Source organism: Xyrauchen texanus, chromosome 29 (genome assembly GCF_025860055.1).
Source record: "Xyrauchen texanus isolate HMW12.3.18 chromosome 29, RBS_HiC_50CHRs, whole genome shotgun sequence".
In the NCBI taxonomy this organism is placed as follows: Eukaryota; Metazoa; Chordata; class Actinopteri; order Cypriniformes; family Catostomidae; genus Xyrauchen; species Xyrauchen texanus.
The window spans coordinates 13,154,897-13,172,197 of record NC_068304.1 but is presented as its reverse complement, the minus strand read 5'-3'; the positions used below and the strand labels follow the sequence as shown (position 1 = coordinate 13,172,197).

Below are 17,301 nucleotides of genomic sequence, written 5' to 3'. Positions count from 1 at the left end.
CACACACACACTCACACACCAATGACACATGCAAGGTGCTAGCCTTCCATTGGGAGCAACTTGGGGTTCAGTGTCTTGCCCAAGGACACTTCGGCATGTGGAGTCATGTGGGAAAAGAATTGAACCGCCAACCCTGCGATTAGTGGCCAACACACTCTACCACCTGAGCCACAGCTGCCCCATGGATAATTTTATCCTCTGAAATAGTTTACAATGGCTTTCCAAAGATCAAAATATATTAATACAATTTATTAAATGTCCCTTTGTCTTTGATAAACTGTGAAACATGCCAGAAAGATATGTTTAATTTGCACTTAATGGACTTAAGAGTGGTTCAAAGCTCTTGTTAGAGGTCGACCGATATTGTTTTTTTCAGGCCGATGCCGATCTTTTGAAATCCGGGTCGGCCGATGGCCGATTAATGCTGCCGATTTATTTGGCCGATATGTGCTTGTTTTTAACCTCTTATTTGAACCTTTTATTTGAAAGATAAAATGTAACACAAATAATTACTTAAGATAGACAACATTTCTCAACAAATACATTTATTGAACACTTGACCAATCTGCACTTGTAGACTTAAATTAAAAATGTATAATGTAAAAACATATTGTATAAATAATGTATAACAAATATATTAAATAAACAAAGCAGGTGTTACGAACTGCTCCTAGACACGAAGGTTGAGATCCAAATGCAGCTTTAATTAAGGGGCAATCCAGACACGTAATCCAATATTCAGAGCATCCAAGAGAAGCACAGGCATAACTAGGGATGGGTATCGTTAAGGTTTTAATGGTATTACTACTCTTACCGATACTGCTTATCGATCCGGTACTTCAATGGTATTCTTAACGGTTCTTTTTGTTTATATATATATATATATTACACAAATATAAACGTTATATTAGGCACAGTGATTTAATTTCAGGAAGGTATACTAACATTACTGTTCAGGTGTGGTCTAAAAAGAAATCAAATAAAGTAATTAATTGTAAAATAACACTGCATAGTTTATCATAGATAGATTAAGGCTCATTAATGCAGAAGTTATTCATTCAAGAGCTGTAAGTGATTTTCTCTTTGCCTTTTGTTGTTTGATTCGCAGTAATGGCTCAATCCTCACATGTTTAATAGACAGCTTCCCCTTTAAGACCGAGTTCAGATCTAATAGGCTCCTGATGCAGCATATTTTCTCCCCAACTATTTCCATAACTACGTCCATTTAAGACATAAACTGTGTTTAAGTTGACATATTTTTGTGTATAGTTGATCGTTTAGACGCGCACATGAAACTCAAAGTAGCCTATACTTTGCTTGTCTCGTTGCAGCGTGCGCTGCCTTGGGAACGGTCTCTCTTGCGCTCTTTTTATTATTAAACTCGTCCCGCAATTTAGCAACAGTACCATTTTACAACAATCACCGAACGTGCTGATTCTGACGTTAAGTTTGAGTTTTAGGGAGAAATGTCAGTGCACCGCTGTGAAGGGAAGGAAGTTGTGCTAGACAGAATGCGGCTTATGTATAAATATTCTTTTTATAATCTTTGGAAGGCGAAATCTAAAATAAAATCAGACTAATATCACAGATCTAAACCAGGCTACGTTTGAATGTTTAGTTCTATCACTCATTATGCAGGGCTCGTGTTGTGCTCGCTGTGGCACCGCATCAGCGAGAGATCTCTCTCTGTCTCTCTCTCTGACTGCGAATAGCTAAATTGCATCACAGACAAATGGTTTCATATTATTATACATAGAAATGGCTGGCGAGATAAAATAACTTTCTCTTTATAGCAATAAAGAATGTATTTTCTTAATTTCTCCAGTACCGACAGCAGAACCGATAACGTCCGAGCTTACCAAAGCCAGTCCTTCAATAGCCTATAGCGCGTTGGTATCTTTTTTTATTACTTATTTATCTGCATTGAGTAACAACCCTCTCAAATATAAGACACACAAACAGAACAAATAAAAGTCTCAGATTCACTGTCTGTAATTGCAAAATTCTTGCTTACTTATTGTGACATGATAGCAACCCTTCTGCTGTGATAATGCAAATTCAACTACGCTATCAATATCCAAAGTAGCCGAACGTCATGTCAACTACCGTGTTGTCACGTTTTTTCTTGAAGTTGGCAGTAACATATCAAAAGTTTTTAATTAAATCTAAAGAAGTTATACAAATTTAACCCTTACTGTTTTCTCCAAGGAACATAGCTCCTTCCTTAGGCACTGGATGAGGTCTGCTCACTCTGCTGGAAAATGACTCTAGGGGCAGCGTGCGTCAAACACGTGTTCCACAACAACACTAGGCTGCCCACAGATGCGCCTGCCTAATAATCGGCTTGATATGCGTGGATATTGGCCGATGCCGATTATGTAAAAAATGCAAAAAAATCGGCCGATTAATCGGCCAGACGATTAATCGGTCGACCTCTAGCTCTTGTTAATTTACTTTTTTAAACTATTTTGATAACAATGCTACTAATGTCCTATTTAGTGCTTTGGGAAACCCAGATAATATTGTTAAACCTAATATTTTAGAATCGATAACTGATAAAAAAAATAAAAAAAAGTAGTAAAAAGTCAATAACTTAGTAAAAAAAAAAAGTAAATATCTGTAAAATATCAGTTAAACTGATTATCAGTCTATTTTGAATGCAAACTAGAGTTACAAAACTGCCTGAGGACCAGAAATGTTATGAGCATGCAAATGTTGAAAGATTCTTCACAACCTACACTTTATGGTTTGATAAAGTGATATTTTCACATTTACTTTCTTTTGCTGGCCGATTGTTTGATTGTGTTTACATTTCCTTCCATTTTTATTTTCATAAGAATTTCCCAGAATTAAAATACCCTTGAATGTTCATGCTTAGTGTTTTGAGAGAGTAAATATTGATCATTTATTGATTGCATGATGTGAGAAATTCAATATGACGAATGATCTTGGGACACTCAGGAGACACTGTAGTTTCGCTATGTGCTTACACAAAGTTGTTGAGGATATGTGTGTGTGTGTGTGTGTGTGAGAGAGAGAGAGAGAGAGAGAGAGAGCGTAGACTCAGTTGTATGTTTCACATTTATTAATAAGGCTAGCTTAGGGTTAGGTTTACAGACCAAGGACCACAAATTCAGAAGCTAAATTTCTTGGTTACATGGTGTCCTGATTAATTCATTGGAATTAATCGCATTTAATCACATATACAAATATTTGCTGAAAAAGCCCCTCATATAACAATAATTCAATATATAATGATTAAATAATTATACATGTTATCTTTAAATATATATATATATATATATATATATATATATATATATATATATATATAATAAAAATATTCAGATAATTAAAATGCATTACATTCTTGTGGCAGAAGAGTTAATCATTAATAAGACAATACAAAAAGTGGCTTTAGAAATACAATGTATTGTTTACTATATTATTGATCATAAGTCAATCATTGGCAAACAGTTCACAGCAATCCATTACACAAGTGAATTTGTCAATCAGTTTGAGATTTATTATGAGGGCTTGTTTAAGGACCCGTCAATGTACACCTGTGTCAGACATGCTTGTGTAGCGTCTCGGGTGCGTTGCGTCATAAACATTTTTAGGACACTGTATAAAGTTAAATATAGTTTAATATTTAGAACACATCTTGAGATCCCTTAGTTCTGATTTGCACTCCATCAAGAGTTTTGAATCATGTCATGAATTTGGGGTGGGACTTGTTGTATCAACCAATGGCAGAAGAGCAGATTAACTTTAAAGAAAGTCTTAGAAGCATTTTTGTAGTAACAGATATATTTCTGTTTCTCACCCCTAACAGATCCAGGTGATTAAGATTGAGACTGAGGACAACAGAGAAACACGTTCGGCAAAAGATGCCCTACTACTTTGGTGTCAGATGAAAACAGCAGGGTAAGACTCCATTACCACCATGCAAACCAACATGATCACACAAGAAATCGACAAGTTGTTTCTGAATGATTATGTACGCTGAAATCGACCCCATTCTGCTGAATTTCTGACAAGCGTCATCCCCATCTAACGCTACATAGGTCCATTCGCCACCAGGAGGATTCCACGATTTGGAGGTTGCATTTCCGCTGTAAAACTCCACTGTCAGTTAGGTTTAGGTTCAGTTTGGGTTAGGCAGTAGAGTGATCATACACACCCGGTCCCGTATTAGGCTAATCAAGCCTCTGAGGTATAAAGGTCGACTGCAGGGTGTCGTGCGGGAGAGAGAGATCGTTAGTGGACATGTCCGTCATGTGTGTTTTTGTGTCTTGTTTTAAGTTGCTCATTAAAACCATCAATTATATTATCAAGCCGGTTCTCGCCTCCTCCTTTCCATTGATCCCTTTACACTGGTGCCGAAACCCGGGAAGGAGGAGGGATACGCCGTAGTAGAGTTCTCGCCAACCATCCACCCCAATGGAGCAGCCGCGGCCATCTGCCAGGGGACGAGGAGCCCAGCCGCCTGAACGAGGACGATGGCCGCCGACCGCGAGGGGAGAAGGGGCTCCTAGCCGACCGCCTGGAGCGGTCAGGGCCGCTGCCAGGGGCGGAGGAGTCGCCTACCGGCCGCTGAAACACGGTCGACGGTCTTAAACCCTTAAACGGTCTTAAATGATGGTTTTAATGAGCAACTTAAAACAAGACACAAACACACACATGACGGACTTGTCCACTAACGATCTCTCTCTCCCGCACGACACCCTGCAGTCGACCTTTATACCTCGGAGGCTTGATTAGCCTAATACGGGGCCGGGTGTGTATGATCATGACCCGGCCCCGCCCTCCGCCCTGCCACATAGAGTTAATAAAATATGCGTTCCTGTTGATTGTATTACAACATTGAAAACTACAAGTATAGCTTGCTTTTTGTGCCCCTAAGTGGATATTTCACACGGAAACTGGAGCTCAATGTGTTAGCCCATACATTCAACAACACTTCTAGTTTTTAGTGGTTCGAATTACGGTTATGGTCAGTAGTCACAGCAATCATAAGGACAAGAGTTGCATATTTACATATTTCTCACCATATTCTTGTGTGGAAATGCACTAAATGTCCACAAATGTTCCTTCTCTTTATGCTTGAGACGTTTTATGTGATTCTTTGGTTGTTTTACACTGTGCCTCGCCTCAGGTACCCTGAAGTTAACATTCACAACTTCACCACCTGCTGGAGGGATGGCCTGGCTTTCAATGCTCTCATTCACCGGCACAGGTTAGAGCTCAGACACACACGCAAAGACATGCTATACAAGTTAACACACACTCACCTGATACACCATACAGTTTGCTTTCTTACTTGCCATTTCACATAACTATTCTCTGAGCTGATAGCTTTTGCATGTTTTACAGGCCTGATTTAATTGAATTCCACAAGTTGACCAGATCCAATGCAACACACAACCTCCAACAAGCCTTCAACATCGCTGAACAGTGTCTTGGACTCACTAAACTTCTAGATCCTGAAGGTAACAAACAAAATTTAGTTGATTGCAATGAGAACCTTAAAGGTAAGCTCATATTTTACGGTGGCCCAGGGGTACACACAGCAAAACAAAATATGAAAAGCTCAAAATACAATGGAAATGAACAACAGCGTAATGGAATTTAACCGCAACACAACAAAAAGTCACATCACAATAACATTAAACCACAACACAACAAAATGAAACTACAACACAACTAAATGAAACCCCAACACAACAAAATTAAGCCACAACGCAACAAAATTAAGCCACAACACAACAAAATTAAGCCACAACCCAACAAAATTAAGCCACAACACAACAAATTTAAGCCACAACATAACTAAATGAAGCCACAACTTGACCAAATTAAACCACAACACAACTAAATGAAGTCACAACACAAATAACACCACAATGCAACAAAATTAAGCCACAGCACAACAGAAATGTGGCAAGGCGGAGGATGGGGCCTGGTTGTGATTCTGCACACTCGGCCCCTAATCAGGCCTCAGAGAGGGATAAAGGCCGACTGGAAGCTGCAGTGTGACAGAGAGAGAGAGATTTACGGACAGCTGTCCGACACCTTTATGTGTTTGTCTTTTTGTTTCAGTTTCATATTAAAACTATTATTTATATTGTCAATATATTTATATTCACACCTCCTTTCCATTAATCACTTACAACAAATTACACCACAACACAACAAAATTAAGCTACAAACAATGTAATTAAGCCACAATACAGACGAAAAGCCACAGCAAAATGTAAATAAGCCAAAACACGATATTTAATTTTCGGATAATTTTGTTGTATTGTGGCTTCATTTAATTTTGTTTTCAGCTTTTATTTGCTTTGCTAATTTTGTTGGGTTGTGCATCCAAGGGCCACCGTACTGCATGATATTTCTTGATATCTAAATATCCAACAGTGTTAATTTTGTTAATGAAATTAATAACGAAAAGGTTGTTTTAATTATATGTGATGACAAGATAAAAAGGTGCTTAACGAGCAAGAAAAAATTATATTGCAAGATATTAACTGTGCAAAACAGATGGAAAAACAATTTTTTTTAGAAGAAGAAACATTTAGAAAGAATTTGTTAATCTAACACAATAATCCAGTATAGGTTATTTCCCCACTTGAAATGAACAATGGCAACATTAATTGCTGTACAAACAGGTTAACTCAAACTCATTCTTTTTATACATGAGATTAATCACTATATCCACAACATATATGTAATATTGCAACTTACATCTGCACAGACAATGAAGCAATTGAGCAGGTGAACTTGAACTGTTACATGCTAGTCAGAATGCGTAACTTGTGTTGTGAATATGCTGTTTCCGTAAAAACCCACAAAACACAATGCAATATCCTTAACTGGCTAAAACATGGACAATTGTATTTTGTTGTATCTTTTAGATGTTTAATACATGTTTAAAATTGTTTTCGTTTATTTGATTAAAGTTGAATCTTTTACAATTTGACATGATTTTTTTCATTTTGCACATAAGCATCATGTAATTTTAGTTGACAAAAATGTTATGCCATTGTAGTCTGAGTAAAACTGACACAATGAAGAAAAATATTTAAAGGACATATTTAGCCAAAGACTGGAACTATGAAAACAAAAAACTGTAACAATATACAATGATAGCTAATAATTTTATGTGGTGTGATGACTTGAAAAAAATAACCATTTTGTCCCAACACAGATGTGAACACAGAAAATCCGGATGAGAAGTCCATCATCACATATGTAGTGTCCTACTACCATTACTTCTCAAAAATGAAGGCACTTATTGTAGAAGGGAAGAGGATTGGCAAGGTGAGAGTTTTGTTTTTTTGCAGACCAACCTGAAATCAAAATGTGTTTATTTTCTGTGTGCTCCTGGTCTTATGATTCATAAGCTCATATTATTCTAACTAAAAATTTTGTCCTTGTTATCTTTGTATATAAATGTAAAAACTTGCAAACAACTCTGAAACAACTTTCCTTTTCCACTGATGTTACCTTGGCCAGCTGGGCTATTGGAAAATGTATACCAGTTAAACACTAATAGTTATTAATGCACTGTTTTTAGTCATAGTCATCATATTCTGGTCAAAGTCAAGCATGGCTTTGGTATGTAAACTTTTCATCTCTGCCCTTCTCTCTAGGTGCTGGACAATGCTATTGAAGCTGACAAAATAATTCGGCGTTATGAGGCTTTAGCATCTGACCTGTTGGAGTGGATTGAGAGAACCATAAGCATCATTAGTAACCAGAAGTTTGCTAAATCGCTATCTGGCGTTCAGCAACAACTTCAAGCATTTACCACCTACTGCACCATCGAGAAGCCCATCAAGTAAGAGAGAATAAATGAAACGTCTCAGTTACTGTCGTAACCTCCAGGGAACGAGAAGTTGTGTCAATGCAGTGACACTAGGGGTCGCTCTAGGGAGCCCCAAAACACCTTCAAATCTTTGAGAAAAGGCCAATGGAATTGGCGAATGGAATTTGAATGCCACTCCCCTGGACATACAGGAATAAAAGGAGAAAAAATGCCCGCTCTCATTCAGGTTTTGTGCTGAGGAGCCGAGACAAGGTCCCGTCCATTTCAGCGGCTAGTACAGCATTGTGGCAAGAGGGACACAAAGTCTCGTTCCCTCCATCAGTGAACGGAGGCTACGACAGTAACTGGGACGTCCCCTTCTGTCACTCACTCAACGTTGTGTCAATGTAGTGACACTAGGGGTCCCTATAGAAAACGGCACAAGAGCTGAACAGTGTTACGTAAACTGCCGATGCAGGTGCAAGCAAGCTACTATATGCGTAATAGCAGGTGCATCAGACTGCATGTAACTTCCCTAAGCCCAAAAAGATGTCATGTAGTTCCCCACCTCCCTGGGGGGGAAGCAACGTAACTCGTGGGAACCTTGGGCACATAGCCCTGTCGGGATCACATAAGAGTCTTCCGGATCGAAATCCAGGCATGTTTCTCTGACAGAGAACATTTTCAGGTCCCCGTCCCTCTTGTTGGAAGTGAGCGCAGTCAGGAGGGTGGTCTTTAATGAGATGGCCTTTAACTCAACTGACTCTAGGGGCTCGAACGGGGCACTCCGAAGGCCCAGCAGGACCACAGGGAGGTCCCATTAGGGAAAGAGGCATGGCTTAGGAGGGTTCAGCCTTCTGGTGCCTCTCAGGAACCTGATGATCAGGTTGTGCTTACCAAGGGACTTACATTCAACTGCGTACATTTATGTACACCTTCAAGGTGGAGGGGGACAGCCGCCCCTCCAGCTACTCCTGCAGGAAGGAAGCACTGACCTGACTGCGCATCTCTGGGGATCTTCGCTACAGGAAGAACACCACTTAGCGAATACACAGCACTTCAGGGAATATAGCTGCATTATAGAAGGAGACCTGGCCCGAGTGATCGTGCTTACCATTGCGGGCGGTAGACCCCTTAAGTCTTCCGCATCCCATCCAGGGATCAATGGCAAATGAGCGTGCAGGGGAACGGGAGGTCCGCGGGGATTTACCCTGACTGAGACTGAGACCATTGAACTCCCCAAATCGCCTCCAGCACCAGCCGGGCCAGCCTTGTAGGGTAGAAGGCACAGCGTGGGGGTGCTGAAGTCCCTCGGAAGAAGGAAGAAGGAAAGCCTCGATCATAACGTTTCTATGGTCATGTCCTCGTAATGAAAACACGAACCATCCACGAACGCTGTCTCAGTGTGATCGTGGTCAGACACGTGAGGCAGCGCCCGTGGCAAAGAGATAACGACCACATCCAGGAATCACACAAAGGCGGAAAGGCATCTTTAAAAAAATGCATCTTTAAAATTACGTTCAAGTCAGTGTGTTGCTCTAATAGAGGAAAATATACTCTTTAAAAAAATATATACTCTTTTAGTAAAGAAAGCCACTGGAATGCGCCGTATATCCAACAGCATACGCTTCTTTCAGAGGTGAATGGAACAGCAGTAGCATTCAGCTCGCTGGTACACAACAAATCTGAATGAGAGTGGGCATTCCTTCTCCTTTTATACCTGTATGTCTGGGGGAGTGGCATGCAAATTCCATTCGCCAAGTCCCATTGGCCTTTACTCAAAGATTTTACGGTGTTTTTGTGCTCCTACAGTGACAGAAGCAGAACAGAACTTTTCACATTGAATTGGAACCTCTTTCAGCCTGATGTGCCGATGTCTATTGGACTCTTTTACCTTGTATGTCTTGCTATTTGTAAAGATCTGAGTGACCTGTTAATTACTTTAGTCCATTTGGCATCAAAACTTGTTAATACCATTTTGTTCATCAAATAATCAAGGAATGTGCTGAAACTTTGACATGAGACAACTGTTACTTCCACTGCAACAACTACTGACCTACTCACATACAGTTTGTTATGTGGTTGGGTCTGAAAAAAGTAAGTGTATGTGTTGTTGGGCTGTTTTAATGGGATTTTTAAGATAAATACAGATATTTTGTTGTGCTTATTTTTGACATTGATGCATGTTCTGTGTTTTTCCAGGTTCCAGGAGAAAGGAAATCTGGAGGTGCTGCTTTTCACCATCCAAAGTAAGCTCAGAGCTAACAATCAGAAGCCATATGTGCCTCATGACGGGAAACTGATCTCAGACATCAATAAGGTAGTACAGCTTAGTTAATGTGTCTTTCAACTGGATTCACAGTCAGACAAAGCTGCATTTTATCTAAATAATGCTTTTAATTTTGCTGCTTTTAATTGGCAATAAATCAGGACAAGATGGTTGTCATCACTATATTACAATAATGAGAATCATCTCAAGTCTTAAAACAGGCTTTAATTTTTATGCTATATATGTATGTTAAATAACATTTTAAATTTGATGTTAAATAAAAAAATTATATATGCACCCAACTAATTACTTTAGAAAGACTTTATTTTAAAAATCTCTTAATATTTTTAATAATTTATTTGTATCTGTATTAATGAACGACAGTAATAAACTTGAATACGATTTTTTGGTTTGTCTCATGAAAGGCATGGGAGAGATTAGAAAAGGCGGAGCACGAGAGGGGTGTGGCTCTTAGAAAAGAGCTAATTCGTCAGGAAAAGCTTGAACTTCTTGCTCAACGATTTGACCATAAGACCAACATGAGACAGGCCTGGCTAAATGAAAACCAACGTCTCGTCTCACAGGCAAGTAGGACAGGACAAATGAAACTTATGCATTATATTTAGGGTCCACTGAGTACTTTGCATCAAAACACTGAGGATCAACAAACCTTTGCAAATCACTGCAAGTTTAAGACACATTCTGTCCTTATAAAGCTTTAAAACAATCCTCAATACAACTCATACTTTCAGTTATGTTTAGTGTGATTTGTATTGTTTCAAGTACTTTAAACCTGTGCTTTTTCTCAGGATAACTTCGGCTATGACCTGCCAGCAGTAGAAGCTGCCATGAAGAAACATGAGGCGATTGAAGCAGATATCTTGTCGTATGAGGAGCGCATCACTGTGGTGGTGGAGCTGGCTTGTGAGATGGAGTCTGAGGGCTACTATGACATCCGTCGTATCTCAGAACGTAAAGAGAACATCCTCGGCCAGTGGAGTCTTCTGAAGGAGCTGGTGGTGGGACGCAAAGCCCGTCTGGAGAAGAACCTGGCCCTACAGAAGACCTTCCAAGAGATGGTCTACATGATCGATTGGATGGAGGAAATGCAGGTCGGCTGGCTGGTTTTTAGTGGTTTATGATCTCAATATGCTTTGTCATCATTGCACAAATACACAGAATAATACAGTGCACTTAAAACAAGTATGTTCTTACTTAGTATTTTGTCTTGTTTACTAGTAAAAATATCAAATAATTAAAAAAAATAAGAAACATTTACTAGGGAAGCAAAATGACATAAGATATTTTAGATATTAACAATAGCCTTTTCTTTATAGCATTCATTGTTTGTGTGTTCAATATCAAGAAGAATAGATCAAACAAACTTCTTGATGAAAGTGCCATATTCTCACTCCAGGTTAAGCTTCTCTCTAAGGACTATGGTAAACATCTTCTTGAGGTGGAGGACATGCTCCAGAAACAATGTTTACAGGAGGCAGACATCACAATACAGGCTGATAGAGTTCAAACACTCAACACTGCAGCTCTCAAATTCACCACAATTGAAGGTAAGATGAGGGACACTGTCTGGGGTCAAGACATGATGTTAGATTATGGACATTACTGGGTGTGTTTCTTCCAATGTGATGTCCGGAGACCTCTGCAGGTTACATACAGTGTGCCAAAAATACACATTTCAAAATGTGCCACAAGAGGGCCAGAATAGATTTGCACTCTTTTGGTGTACACTCGGCTAAATGGAATAGTTCACCAAAAAATTGAAATTGTCATATACTCACCCTTATGTCACTTCAAACCTGTATGACTTTCTTCTGCAACACATAAAAGGAAAATGTGCAAAAGTAAAAGCTGAATGTTCATGCTGCTGTTTTCCATGCAATGAAAGCGTCCACTGACTGGGGCTGTCAACCTCCAAAATGGACAAAAAAAAAGCGCTATTAAAATACAATACAAGTAGTCCGTACAACTCTTGTGCTGTATTTCAAGACTTCTGAAGCAAAATGGTAGTTTTGTGTGAGGAAACTGATTCCAATGGTGCTAAACATCAAGATTTTTGCAAGTCTTGTAGCTTATTTCAATGCACCAAGTTTGAAAAAACGCAAATGCCTATGAGATTTGACAACAAGCAAGACTTTCAGTGAATAACCATTACTTTTCAACAGTCTTTTCCACACATGAATCTATCGTATTGGATTACACCAAACGTCTCGGTTACTGTTGTATCTTCAATTCCCTGATTGAGGGAACGAGACTTTGTGTCGATGTAGTGACACTAGGGGACTCTCTTGAGAGCCCATTCCCCTTTTGTCAAGTCGGTGCCTGCGGTGGGTCATGGCTGCAAACCTCCTCTGCTGAATTCGGAGGCAGAGGGCTAGGGAGGAAGGACACCCAGGGTCCATAACTTGTGGACTTAACTGGGGGAGTAGAATGCACATCTTCACCTCAGTGGAGGGGAAAGGCGCTATGCGCAATCGATATACCCGGCCAGCTGTACCATATTACCGAATTCTACGTGTTCGGAGATCGTGATCAGAGGGGCCGTCTTCAAGGCTCCCTAAAGGCCCGAGAGGACAACGGAGAGATCCCATGAGTGGAACAGACATGGCCTATGAGGGTTCAGCCTACGTGTGCCTCTAAGGTACCTGATGATCAGGTCGTTCTTCCCAAATGACTTACCGTCCACTGCATCGTGGTGAGCCGATATGGCGGCTACATAAACCTTCAAGGTGGAGGGGGACATCCCCCCCTCCAGCCTCTCCTGCAGGAAAGAGCGCACAGACCCAACTGCGCACCTCTGTGGGTCTTCAGATTGGGACAATTTGCAACACCAATTTGCAAATAAGTGCCACTTTAGGGCGTAAAGCTGCCTGGTAGAGGAAGCTCTATATTGAGTGATTGTGTCTACTACAATGGCAGGTGGTAGACCGTTTAGATATTCCACATCACATCCAAGGGCCAGACATAGAGGTTCCAGAGGTCTGGGCGCGGATGCCAGAGGGTGCCCCATCCCTGAGAAAGAAGGCCCTTCCTCAGGGGAATTTGCCAGGGAGGTGCTGTTGCAAGGAGGATGCGATCAGAGAACCAAGTCCGAGTGGGCCAGTAGGGGGCCACGAGAATGACTTGTTCCTCATACTCCCTGACCTTGCACAGGACTTGTGCACATAGGCTCACTGGGGGGAAATGCGTACTTGAGCAGCCACCGGGGCCAGCTGTGTGCCAGCACGTCTGTGCCGAGGGAGGCTTCCATCAGAGAGTACCAGAGCGGGCAGTGGGTGGAATCTCGTGAGGCAAACAGATCTACCTGTGCTGTGCCGAACCGAGCCCAAATCAGCTGGACCACCTGAGGGTAGAGTCTCCGCTGAGTGTTACCTGTTGTGACAGCACGTCCGCTGTGGTGTTTAGGTTGCCTGAGAAATGTGTGGCGTGCAGTGACCTCAGCTGCTGCTGACTCCAAAGGAGGAGATGGCGGGCGAGTTGCGACATGCGATGAGAGCGAACGCCGCCCTGGCAATTAATATACGCTACTGTCGCTGTGTTGTCTGAGCGAATCAATACGTGCTTGCCGCAGATCAGTGGCTGAAATCTGAGCTGGGCAAGAAATACAGCCAGCAACTTTAGGCAGTTGATGTGCCAACACAGCTGGGCCTCACCCAGGAGCCAGCAGCTGCGTACCCATTGCAGATTGCGCCCCAGCCCAACTGAGAGGCGTCTGTAGTAACTACGACACGTCTGAACATTTGTAGGGGGATTCCTGCCTGTAGAAAAAGAAGTCTTTCCAAGGGCTAAATAAGTGACGGCAGGAAGGGGTGAGGGTCACACGGTATGTGCCGTGGCATCATGCCCATCTCGGGACTCGAGTCTGAAGCCACTGCTGATGCTGTCTCATATGCATCAACCCGAGTGGCGCGACCGTCACTGAGGATGCCATATGCCCCAGGAGTCTCTGAAATAGTTTCAGTGGGACAGAGACAGCCCGAAGGGGAGGTCCTTGTACTGATACGCCTGGCCGTCGAAAGCGAACCGTAGAAAGGGTCTGTGATGGGGTAATTTTGAGACGTGAAACTATGCGTCCTTCAGGTCTACCGCCACGAACCAATCTTGATGCCGTACGCAATACGTTTCTTTATCAGCATCTTGAACGGGAGTCTGCGTAAGGCCCGCAGGTCCAAGATTGGCCACAACCCATCGCCTTTCTTGGGTACGATGAAGTAAGGGCTGTAGAATCCCTTCTCCATCTCGGCTGGAGGGACAGGCTCTTGTGCAGAAGGGTTGAAATCTCCGCACGCAGGGTGTTTGTGCCCTGCTCCGAGGTAAAGCGGATGCCACTGAAACGGAGCGGGCGCCTGGCGAACTGAATCGCGAAGCTGAGTTGGATGGTCCTGGCCAGCCACTATGACGGGATGGAAAGTGTAAGCCACGCATCCAAGCTCCTGGTGAGGGGCACTAAGGGGACAATCAAGTGTGACATACCTGGAGGTGGGGCCTCAGGGTGGGGGGGAGCAGGCGACGCCACGTCGGGGAGCGTCGCTTTGTCCCGAGGTGGTTGTGCTGAGGTATGTGCAATGACTTCTAGACTCGTCACCACCTGCCATCTTGATGTGCGAGTGTGGTGCAGTTGGGCACGTGAAGGTGGAGGGTCCTCGTTCATGGGGGCCTGACTGCGAATGCTCGGTGTCTGATCGCCGTGAGAACGGTGGTTGTGTGCACCGGCTAAGTTACCCAGAGAGTGAGGAAACTGATCTTTTTTATAATGTGGGTATCGCAGCCCCTTGGGGGTGCAGCAAACAAAGAAAAGGAACAAAAGATGGGGGATAGAGTGGTCTGGACACCAGCTCCATGGTAGATGTCTCTCTCCCTGGGTTGCCCATATCAGGACCGCTTGGGAGCCTTCCATGTCCGGAAGGAGGTTCGTGAGACGGGGCCATCCGGCTCCTGCGGGGAGCTCTACGCTGGGGCTGAGAGCTGGGCCCGGGCTGGGGCGGAGCTGCCTGGGGTTTCACGGCTGCAGGGGTCGCCCTCGGCGAGCAGATGGGGTGTGGGATCTTGAGCTGCGGCAGGGCAAGGTATGCTGGATGACCTCCGTCTGCTTCTTCACCGCAGAGAACTGCAGGGCAAAGTCCTCTACGGTGACGCTGAATTGGACGATCTGGGAGATGGGGCGTAGAGAAAGCGAGCCTTGTCGGTGTCCCACATCTTGACCAGATTCAGCCACAGATGGCATTGGACCACGATAGTGGCCATCGCCCGTCCGAGTGCACGTGCCGTGACCTTCTTGGCCCCGAAGGCGAGGTTGGTTGCCGAGCACAGTTCCTGCAGCACATCAGGTTCAGGAATTCCCAAGTGCAGATCTCTTAGCGCCTTGGCCTGATGGACTTGCAGGAGGGCCATGGTGTGCAGGACGGAGTTGGCCTGTCCAGTGGTGCTGTAGGCCTTGGTTGCCAGAGACGATGTCAACCTACAGGCCTTGGAGGGAAGTGATGGTCGATCCTGCCAGGTGGCGGCATTTTGCGGGCCACAACATCTTTATCCACCTTAGGTAGTTCCGTGTACCCGTGGACCGCCGTCAAGGGTGGTGAGAGCGGACGAGTGATGAAGTCGGTTTTGGGCAGTAAAAGGTGCCCTCTGCGACTTCGTCAGCTCATCGTGCACCTCCAGGAAGAAAAGAACTGGGGGGTGTGGCTGTGAGTGGCGCCCCGTGCCCAGGAAACTATCGCCTAGCCGCAAGGGCTGAGGGGAGGAAGGAGGGTTCCAGTCCAGCCCAATGCTCGCCAATGCTCAGTGTCAGCCTCAGACTGGGCGGGAACACACGAAGGGACCAGCCCAGTCGAGTCCTCAGCGTCGGAGTCCGCCAAGACGCATTCTAATGCAGCAGAGAAACTCTCATCCCGCTCGGGGCATCTGAAAGACACATCAGATTGACCCTAAGTCAAGCCGGTCTCATCTCGGACCCATGGGTAGAAGGTGCGATGCGGGGGGTGGCTACAGCGCCTTTCCCCCGGAAGGACAGCCGTGACTGCAACGTTGCCATGGTCATGTTCTCGCAGCAAGAACGTGAACCATCCACAAATGCTGCCTCAGTGTGTTCTCTGCCTAGACACTCTCAAGAGAGGCTCCTAGTGTCACTACATCGACACAACGTCGAGTGAGTGACAGAAGGGGAAGATGTATGGATGACATTTCTGGTTGTTTAATGGTGCTTTTTCATCCTGCCTCTGGTCGCTGTATGCTTTTATTATATGGAAAAGACCAGCATGAATATTCTGCTAAACATATCCTTTTGTCTTATGGAAGTTGTATGGTTTCGGAACAAGTGACATACACTGTATGTATAATAAAAAAATAAAAATAAATAAATAAATATATATATATATATATATATATATATATATATATATATATATATATATATATATATATATATATATATATGTATTTGCAGAATTGGGTAGGAACGGAACTTGTAATCTGGATTGTAAAATCAAATTAGGAAAATCAAGTACTTGTAATAAGATTATGAAATATGTGTAGTCAGAGTACTCTTACTTTTTATGGATTACATGTTTACATTTTTTATTACATTACCATTATCAGTCAGCCAATAGCAAAAACTAGTGTGAGATTTACTGAGCCAGAGCCTGAAATACATGCAAAATACAAACAGTCCGGCATTTATTTGTGCATTAATCTAAAAACTTCATTTGAAAAAACAGAACTCATATGCCCTGTGTGTATTAGTGGATTGTGTTGTGAGCTTTAAGTGCAATGTATTGATTTTGGTACATGAACACACTGTATGGCTTGATGATACATGAAACTGAGTGTCTATTTGTTAAATAGCATCTGCCACACAGTGCAGCTATTTGCACCCCAATAGTCTGGTGGAGCCACAAAAATGTAGTGTGTCTTTGGGACTCGAAATAAACACAATAAACACACTACAGTGATGCCAATACTGTATGTTAGTATTTAAATATGGGTGCAAATAGTATCTACCATTATTTGGCAATGGTTGGGGTGCAAGTAATATCTGCCACTATTTGCACTAGGTGTAAATAACATATACCATTATTCGTACCACTGTGCAAATAGCATCTGCCTATATAAAATTGTTACTAAACAAATGCTGAACCTTTTGTACAATATTTGCACCCTGCATAGAAAATAATGTGTTTCAAACAAGCCTATGTCAACTTGCCGATAA

General features: G+C 42.7%; 1 protein-coding gene across 3 annotated transcripts in view; it reads left to right on the top strand.

Annotated features, from left to right (window-relative positions):
- Positions 1–17,301, top strand: part of LOC127622886 (spectrin beta chain, non-erythrocytic 4-like) — a 119,587-nt gene that overhangs the window by 26,779 nt on the left and 75,507 nt on the right. For all 3 annotated transcript variants that reach the window (XM_052097019.1, XM_052097018.1, XM_052097017.1), the window contains exons 4-12: positions 3,836–3,927; positions 5,159–5,239; positions 5,377–5,492; positions 7,211–7,323; positions 7,656–7,843; positions 10,013–10,130; positions 10,505–10,663; positions 10,889–11,191; positions 11,497–11,647. In XM_052097019.1, coding sequence (XP_051952979.1) covers positions 3,836–3,927; positions 5,159–5,239; positions 5,377–5,492; positions 7,211–7,323; positions 7,656–7,843; positions 10,013–10,130; positions 10,505–10,663; positions 10,889–11,191; positions 11,497–11,647 — 1,321 coding nt within the window. The remainder of the gene's footprint in view (positions 1–3,835; positions 3,928–5,158; positions 5,240–5,376; positions 5,493–7,210; positions 7,324–7,655; positions 7,844–10,012; positions 10,131–10,504; positions 10,664–10,888; positions 11,192–11,496; positions 11,648–17,301) is intronic.